Here is a 9,714-nt window from a genome sequence, read left to right as displayed (position 1 = left end):
GAAAACTGCCTCAGGAAGTCCACACACAATATAAATCATAGTCAGGTTTTCCATACCTTTCTAGACACAGGAACTCCTAAAATACCAAACCAATGTGACTAGCAGTTGAATACACAGCCGATAAAAGACCTTGCAGACATTTCTCGAAACAGATCTGTGAACTGCATATATCTATATCTATCTCTTAATGTACATACATATTTTACAAGAAAATCTGAGGAACAGTATAGTCTCTTAATAAGATTTCCTATACGAATCCAAAATGAAAGCAAAACTAATTCTCACTAAAAGCTACACAAAACTCACAAGAGTATCCAGTAAGAGAAAAAGATCAGTAATAACAAAGACACCTCTTTGGCTCTTAGAGCCTGCTGCTCAACTTTTAGCCATGCAGATAGTTTATTTGTATATGGACTTCTCTGGAAAGATTTCTACTTTGTACTACCTACAGGCTAGTAAATAATATGCATAGAACTCTTTGGGTCAATCCCATTACACAATAGTATGCATAAAACTTTTTTTTGGTGATGATCAGCTATTGCTTATTACAGTGAGATTATATTTTTGACAGATATTTGCAGTATATTGGACTGTATAAATACTGTAATAATAATGGTATTACCATACCTTTTTCACCCAGCTTTTTCTTCTTCATACATTGTATCCCTCTAACAAAGTACTTGAAAAATTATGTCATACTTAACACCTTTATTGTACATTAGTAGTCAACATTTCTTCTTACATTTTTAAAGAAGGGATATCTCCTTATACTCCTTGATTAAATGGCCCGCTGCAGGGTCAATGGCATAGATAGGAGGCTTGCACGGGCTTCAATGAACTATGGATCAGGATTTGAGATGGAAATGTAAGATCTCTGTACAGAAGTGCTACCCTCAAAAATATATTTAGTCTGTTATCAATGTTAAGGATTTCAAATCAGTTATCATTAATAGCAGACATTAATCTTACAACTGTATTCTTATTGTAACCTTCCCTGAATTTAAATTACACGGTATGACTCACTGATCACTGACAAAGGAAAAAGCTCAAACCTTCATTCACACAATAAGGCTTGGGTCCCAGGAAACATGTCTCCCATCATGCATTCCATTCAGAATTTCAACATCATCTTCTGCTATTGTAAAATCAAACACCTATGGGAATGCATATACAGTTAACATCATGAACGGGGAGAATCAGGAGTGTTTCTGTTATTTAAACTGACCAAGGTTCACTTAAATGTGAGGCAGAAATTTTTTATTTTTTTCCTTCTAGAAATTCATCTTATATTTTGTCATAGACAAATATTCCATTAAGCTCACAGGCTCCACTGGGTTCTTTGCTCCTTTTGTGACTCATTTTCATTTGTGGACTGTGTTAAGATGGTTTTGTAGCACTCTGGCCTGAGGCAAGGGTCCAAGACAATGGTATCAAAGCTGGTTTTGACAGCACTCTGTATGATCACTGCCAGAGGTATATGAGTAACATGACTAATTCCTCTGGAAACCTGAGCTCCGTGTTTCACTTATATCCCAGCGTTCAGTTTAGAGTGTTACAGCTGTTTTCCTCAGAACTTTAGCCAAAGAGAATTATTAGAAGGTATCAGGACATTCACAAAGCTAGCAAACCAAAGGCTACATCTAAGTTTTCTGTGTGCACTTAGACAAAACATTCATGGATCAGCTAATAGGCAAACAAATACAGTGCTATAGTGCCTCAGCACTAACTCAAACTTGAAAGCAACCACCTGTCTTCATGCATAGGTTCTTACAGCCACTGACTTCTCCTGTGGTGAGACCTGCCACGTGAATGACGGTGTCAGTGTTTTCTTAGCAGGTGTCTTATTCAGACATCATCACTTCAGAACTAAGGTTGCTTTAAGTTGGTCTGTTGTCTTTGTCAGTGCTCCTCCATACTCAATAAAAAGATCCTGTGGAGCCTGGACTGCTGCCAAACGAGCTCCTCCCATCCTGCATTATCCAGCAATCCCCATCTGCTGGAATGACCCTTGTAGTCAAATTTCAATGCTCAAGTTTTTTAAGCCTAAACCAGGCACCAGTCACAGAACTAGAAATACTATGTATTCTATTATATACTGAGGTCTTAATGAGGTCCATGTTTTCACCAGCTTGACTAGAGGTGGTAGAGACTCAGGCCAACACACTGGCATGGGGGAAAGAAAAAAAAAAGGGAGATGTCAAACAATATCCGATAACCATGCCACTTCTCCCCTCCTCCTCTCCACCCTGTGTTTTAAGTTTTGCTGCAATGTATACCCTCAGTTGTGCGAAATGAATCGGTGGAGCCATAGAGTAAACTCTGTAAAATAAAGAATTAATCTGGATTTAAAATACCATTGGGGAAATAAAATAATTCTCTGATCTGTTTCACAATACAGTACCACAAACAGCTGTGCTTATACCACAGAAGGCAGTGTGCATGTCAGAATAAATAGTCAAGGCAGAAGCTATATGAAACCACACAGAGAGATTTAACTAGCAGACAGGTTTCCTATCTTCTTGCAAAGTTTCTTCCTGATTTGCCAAACAGTTCACACCCCCACAATATTTTTGGAAGTAACAATAAGATTGTTGTAGTTTCCCTTCCTCTCCCCCAAAGAAATCACACTTTCAGATTAGAGAAATGGAGAGAAAAATTAAGTAATGAATTAAAAATATTTGGTACGAAAAGGAAAAAAAAAAGGGCGGGGGGAATCATGCTGCCAATCCTCATTTGTTCCCCACTTATCTTTTTCCACCTCTTTCATGCTGGGACCTTCTCTGCAAGTCGAGTAGAAGGAAGGTGGTAGGGGAAGAGTCAGCTCTTGCAGGACTGTGATTTCCTTAGGTCTCTATCTGGGATATCCCCAAAAGAGTTTTACAGCTTTCATACAGTGTTATGCATCGTATACAAACTTCTTCCATGTGACCTATGTGCCTATCACAAAAAGGACCTAACCATAAACAGATTAGGATGTTCTACAATCAGCCAAGTAATAAATAAAAATATTAATAATAAAATGAACTATGAAAGGTCTTTCTATGGCTATCTTTTTTTATACACAGTCATTAACTCTCCAGTTGATTGCTAACATTTGTGAATTATTGTTTTCTACTACATTGCAGTAATTTTATGGTACTATAATTTGCCAATTTTAACTGAGTTGCCCCAATACAAAATTGTTATAGGAAAATGGGCAGGCAAACCAAAGTATTAAAAACAGTAATTTGGATGTTAGTCAGACTTGAGTGCATAACCAAATCTTACCTTGCAGTTTTCCTGTATCCTTTCTGCTTTTGTGGACTTTGGAATAGTGACAATCCCATTCTGAAAAACATAATGCTTGTCATCATTAATATTTACATAGTTTCAAAGAAAATAATCTCTCTTCAAAACATTTCAAGACTGAGGTTTTAATCTCATTTTTCAGAGGACACAGACATTTCTAGATGTTATTTTTAATTGCAGTTATCTACATTGCATTAAATTCGAACACAGATTATGTGGTTCATGTCAACTTAATACACTATTTCACTGCTTAGTACTTTGTGTTGAGTGACAGAAATGGAACGATACTCCATACTGCTTGTAACATTTAGTTTGAAAACATCTCTTTTATCGGTGATTCTTTTTATCCTCTACAATTAGGGTTTTTTCCTATTTAAAGTACCACCATGGTTTGTGTACTACATTCCAAATTTGCATTACAGCATAGTTCATGCAATATCAACATATTGAAGGCCAAAATACCTTCTGTATAAATTCTGGTTTGATGCACAAAACATGAACTATTTGCATATTTTTCCTGAGAGAGGAGACACGTTTTTATTCCCAGCCTTCATTACCTGTATACTCCAGCGTATGCAAATCTGTGCTGGAGTTCTGCCATATTTCTTTGCCAGCTGAATGATACTAGGATGAGTGAGTGCTTCACCTTTGGCTAAAGGACAGTAGCCTTCAAAAACAATATCTCTGCTCCTACAATAATCCACCAGCTCCTGAGGTCTTTGGAAAGGGTGGTATTCAACCTTAGATAAATAGAAATAAACTTTTAGTAAAAGCCTTGAGAGTACATTTAGTAGAATACATCACTGACAAATGAAAGTATTTTTTCTCGTTTTAAAAATACAACAGGAGTGAAATCACTGCTTTTGTGAGACAAATGTAAATTATCAGCTTTAGAAGACATGTGAAGGATATTAAGCCACAAGCATTTTGCCATTAATTGGCACAGTAGTTTACTATGTATTTTATGCTCTCCCCAGAAGCAAGGTGCATGGAGCAGTTGTCTGCCCTAACTGCAGCTGGACTTGCACTCTTGTTCTGTGCCGTGTTTGATAAACATATGCAAATGCATAGCGGAAGTCAGCATCAGGTCATTTTTACTGGCAATTTGAGACTACCTTCTCTATTTCCTTTCCTGTTTCTTTACTAATGGTCTTTGAGTCGCACAGGCAAGGGGAGGGCGCTGGGCAGGGTCTGGGTTTGCAAGAGACCAACCAGAACAATTTGCTTAGGATGAGGGCCTGACCTCGGAAGCAAAGCCTGTTGGCATGGTCTGTACATGGAAAATCCTGTGTGCTGTGTGCAGTCACCAGCGGCTTACGCAGGGAAGCAGTCATGCTGTGGAATGAAGTGTGAAGGAGACCCTTTGTAGGAAGGAAGATCACAAATTGCCAAGAAAGAGGAAAAGTAACAAGCTATAAAGACATATTTGTTGGAAGCAAGAGGAAACAAGTTATGGGAAAGTAAGGATCTTGGAAGAGCCACGTATTCTGGCACGTAACAAAAGCCAAAAGAGCACCCCTGTAATATTCCTTACCATTCTATTTAAATAAGTATTTCACCGTTTTTACATCGTAAGAAGCATGCCTGCCTCTGCATTCAGATGAAAATGGATAGTGTTTTCTTTCATGAAATACATAATCATGTGATGTATTTTTGTGACTGGCCGTCACCATTGTTCCAGTGATCTAACTCTTGCGCATTTTGAAGAAAAATACTCTTCTGAACAATTACCTCAACACATGGAATCTGGAAAATTTCTTCTGCCATGAAGAGGACAAATGAACGTTTCCTGTTTCTCATCTTTAGAACATGTTGTCTTTTCAGACAACAATAGCTGGGAACAATAGGCTGGCAGTCATTCAACATGCGCTGAGAAAAAAAACGGTGCCCCTCGAAGGCTGGGCTGAGTCAGCCTAAAGCTGCTATGATCCAAATTACTAGGTAGACTCGGGAACAAGGTTCAAGCAGCAGACGCATCCATGTCTTCAGCCTTTGATGTTTCTTGACCTTTGAGTAGCCTTTGTATTTCATGTTTATATGTGTAAGGCCAACGTTTAGGTCATACAGTTATTCACTTGTTTGCACCTGAGACTAGAAAATATTCTTATTGTTTTTACACAAAAATATGAGGGGGAAAAAAAAAAGAAAGAGCAAGCAGGGTGAATTACTGAATTATTGCAACAGTAATAAGCAATTTTAGTAGACACTCTTTACACTAAGTGTAACAAATAACATAGACTAGAAAATATTAAATACAGAATGATGCATTTAGGATCAAATGCTGAAAAATCTGCAGCACCCCTATGGCACCAGGTAACTTATTCAGCATTTATTGCTAATATAACTGCAAGCAGAGTCTACCTGCTCATCTAATAAGATTTCTAGGCAGCACAGTTCCAGGTTACACCAGAAATACTTAGAGCAAAAACCGCATGCTGAGATGTCACCTGCCTGCTTCCCAAGCAGAATACACAGCAACAACTTCCCACCCAGGAAAATTATACTTCGTGCCTTTCACTGAATCAAGAGAATCCCAAATTTTGTGAATTGAATCTTGGCATGTGCAGTTGTGTGTTGGTAGCAGCAAGTATTTTTCTTCTTAAATATATTGCTAAAATAATCAAATGCATAAAACAAAACAAGCACTTTTGCAATTATTTTTCTTGTGAAAACTTTCTGGAAGGTTCTAGCAGCATCTGAATGCAAGGGACTAGCATCCTGAGCAAGAAGAGGCATAGGGTGAGTGGCCAGCATGTGCTTCCCCTCAAAATAATAATACCTCCTTCCTGGCTTGCCCCACCCTCGCTATTTTAGTCACCAAGCTTTTCTCAGGCGAGGGCTGTCCGTCATGCGGTGGTAGAGGAAGATCTTGATCTTTTCTGGCCCTTTGCCCTGAGTGATTTGCGTGTAAAATCTGGCATTTGTTTAACTGAACATTTTGCAGTTCACTTTACAGAACTCTTCACAGCTGCTACTTGGTCAGTCACAGGGGAACTCTAAGTAAGCACAGTTTATTACAACAGCCACAGCGCAATGGGGAGAAGTTAAGCCTAATAACAATCCTGACACACGGACCTAGAAAGTCATACCTCGGACGATGGTATGCAAAAGCCTTCCTCATTCCACCCGGCTGTGGGTTCTTTTCACCTGGTAAAGTTTCCCTGCATTTGGACTTCAGTCAGTTCCTCAATGGGAATGCACAGTCTTACAATCATTTCTCTTTACAAAATTGAAATAAAGCCTTGGAATGTTTTTTTCTATATAGGAACAGTTCAGGTGAGTTTATGTACAAACGGGTTGTTTCCTAATGCCTCAAAATACTAAAATACATTTCTACCTTGTACAACTTTACATATTAGAGTTCAATATTAATAGCAATATTAACATTAATAAATCTCTCTGAGGTCATTACACAGTAATTTGCACTTCTATAAAAGTAGAAAAAATGTTGATGAACATGGACTTCACAGAGGAACAGTTTATATTTGGTTTCAGTATCGCTTTATTAAATGAAACATACATATTCATTAAATTCTTATAAAATGTAATTTTTTTCCCCTAATGACTGACAGGCATAAGAGCCTTCAAAGAAGCTTCAAAGACTTCCCTGAGCATAAACCCAAACTTACCACTGCCAAGTCAATTACAAACTCTGGAATACAAGCCTGTAACATCTAGGTTGTAGGTTTCATTCTACATGATGCTAAAATTAAAATATTTATCATCATTTTACACAGTGTTTAACAGTATTTTTCATAGTAGATAGTAATTTTAAAAGGTGCTTACTTACTACTAAATACCTTAACAATACGATATTCTTGAAAAGCCAGGCCTTTCCTACTTCTTCAAAAACCATGATGATACTATTTTTTTTCCAGGAACCATGAAGAGTTCTTGCAGTACTCACAACTTTGTTTGGAAAACAGAAAGCAGCATTGCTTACCGCCTGGTTTGCAAAGACTATAGAAGTCTAATAAAGAACCTCCTTTCTCCTGCCTTCCTACTTCCTCCTCTTGGCAGAAAAAATAACTTTCAATTTTAACATCATAAGAACTATTGGAATTGTAAGAACACCCTAAATTCTTTATGCAAATTTAATACAGCTAAGAGGGAATTGATTTTTTTTTTTACTTGTTTGTTAAATGTTTAGACTTTGTATACAATGATTGTCTGCAAACGTTTTGTATTTAGAGATAAGTTCATTGAAAGAGTACACTCTTATGCATAAATTTAGCAAAAATCTTTTGTATTATAAGTTCTGGACACTGAAATAAGAATTCAGTATAGCACTTCCATTCCCAATTTGAATTTAGGAATTTATTAGTCATTTCATAATGCTTAGGTAATCTCACCATCAGACTCAGCAACTCTCCAACACGAAGCAAGAAGCAGAATAAATACTCTTTCCAGGATAACGTTAACTATGGTTTATATGATTTCTGTAACTCTAAAAAGTTAAATTAATCCTATAACAAAACTGTTCAAAGTGGAGCAGTTTCCAGTGGCATGGATATTTCATTGTTGTTTTTTTTGTATTTAATTTGGAACAATGCAGTGCATCACCTTAAAGAACTTACGATCTGAATACAGCAAGGGCACTCCCTCAACCCCAGCATCACTATGGTCTCAACTTTTTGTTTCCTTTTTCAGCCACAGCAAAAGAGATGCCATCAAACAGTATCAAGAAACAACTTTTCTCCGTTAACACTACTGACACAACAAGACTGGTAAGATTTTGACATTGTGGGTAAGAGGAAATTTCAAAACAAATCCAAGATTACTTTTTTTTTTTCCTTGCAGTGATCTAGTAGGACACTGAAAGGTTATTCTCATTTAACAGACAGCAACAACTTACGCCAAACTCCAGTAAGACTTTGAACATGTATATTTCTGAAAAGGAGACACAATTAAACACTCTTAAACAGTCAGCAACCTGCCCATCTTAAGACATATTTCAATGGCTTACTTTGCATAACTGAACTTAAATGTTGTAGAGTAGGGTAGATGGTTGGACTCAATGATCCCAAGGGTCTCTTCCAACCTAGACAATTCTATGATTCTATATGGTTTTAGGTTATTTTAACATTACTCATAATTGTCCGTTAGTAACCTTTAGTCTAGTGGACAGCAAAAATCAGAGGTGTTAGGTTCTGATAGTCACATTCTGAGCAGCCTTTCTATGGCTGTTTATGACATTAAACCACAAACAGCTGCCAGAAATCCTCACCACCTGTACAAAGGGGAAAAACATGCGCCTGCACTTTGTCCATTCCAGTTCCCAGCTCTGTGTTAGCATAAGTACACTTTCACTGGCAGGAGGTGGTAGGAACAGGACCATGAACTTTCAGCACAGCTGCAGGCAGAAAACTACAACAAGTGAAAAACCAGTGTCGTGGAAACCTGCTGGTATGTAGGTGGCCAATTTTTATCCACCCGGGGACGCTAAAAAATTTTGCTAAGGCTCTCACAGCACCTTCCTAAATGAGAAGTTCACTGAATTTAATGTGATCTTGAAATATGAATATGAAATAAGGGGGGAGCAAGGGAAACAGCACCCTTGCATGGACATGTAATCACCTGAGGCTTTCAGTGTTCCTTAGAGGAGCTATAGATAGTATTTGAATACAGGCTTTCCAAAACCTTGTTCACTCTGGAGATGCTAAATGTTCAGTGCTCCTTGAATTTTATTTCTAACCTGTTTTATCAACAAAAACTGACACATGAACCATTTGTTTGTGCCTTAAGACCAACCACAAACAAGTAGCCTGGGAGAAACTGGAGAAAAGAAAGAAGGAAGGACTTCCCCCCACTCCCCTCCCCGATTATCTTCCTGAATGGTTTTCAATATGTATATAGAAATGAAAACGAAGAAATTGTATGACTAAGGCTAGTTTGGGGGTAGTCTTTCAGGCATAGGAGATTATTAACAAAAAAAACAAAGCAAAACCCCAAACCCAGATACTTTAAATATATTTATCCTCTCACCTGATTAACATGTGGAGTAACCACACAGTCTTCCTTTAGTTGCTCAAGATGACTGATAAGAAAGTTGCTTACACCGATTGATCTACATAAACCTAATGAGAAACAGAACAAGAAGTTGTTTTGGGACAATCCTAACTATTTGGGAGGATGACTTGAAAAATACCACTTTCAAGAGACAAAATGATTGTATGCATCATTTCTGTAGAACAAAATACTGCAAAGAAACACAGAAAAACAGCACTGAAATCTAGTTTGACACTATTATCTGAAAGCATGGTTCCGTCACAGTCACACTAGGAAATCATTTTATAATCTAAACACACTGGAAACTCCCCAGTGTATAAAAACTCCAGGCTAAATTCTGGGAAAGGCTAATGTAGTATAAGCAAAGAACAATTGGACTCCACCAGAATGAAAAGAAGGAAATGGTGTTCTGAGCAG

General features: G+C 37.6%; 1 protein-coding gene across 1 annotated transcript in view; it reads right to left on the bottom strand.

Annotated features, from left to right (window-relative positions):
- Window positions 1-1,058: 1,058 nt before the first annotated feature.
- The window catches only part of LOC104286339 (uncharacterized oxidoreductase ZK1290.5-like), a 30,759-nt gene continuing 22,103 nt past the window's right edge, over window positions 1,059-9,714 (bottom strand). Inside the window, exons 5-8 of the mRNA XM_009884915.1 lie at window positions 9,274-9,365; window positions 3,846-4,028; window positions 3,268-3,327; window positions 1,059-1,154 (exon numbers count right to left, since the gene is read on the bottom strand). Coding sequence (XP_009883217.1) covers window positions 1,059-1,154; window positions 3,268-3,327; window positions 3,846-4,028; window positions 9,274-9,365 — 431 coding nt within the window. The remainder of the gene's footprint in view (window positions 1,155-3,267; window positions 3,328-3,845; window positions 4,029-9,273; window positions 9,366-9,714) is intronic.

Source organism: Charadrius vociferus, unplaced genomic scaffold (assembly GCF_000708025.1).
Source record: "Charadrius vociferus isolate BGI_N301 unplaced genomic scaffold, ASM70802v2 scaffold163, whole genome shotgun sequence".
Lineage (NCBI taxonomy): Eukaryota > Metazoa > Chordata > Aves > Charadriiformes > Charadriidae > Charadrius > Charadrius vociferus.
Note: the sequence above shows the minus strand (reverse complement) of the source record. Positions and strands in the feature narration are given on the sequence as shown.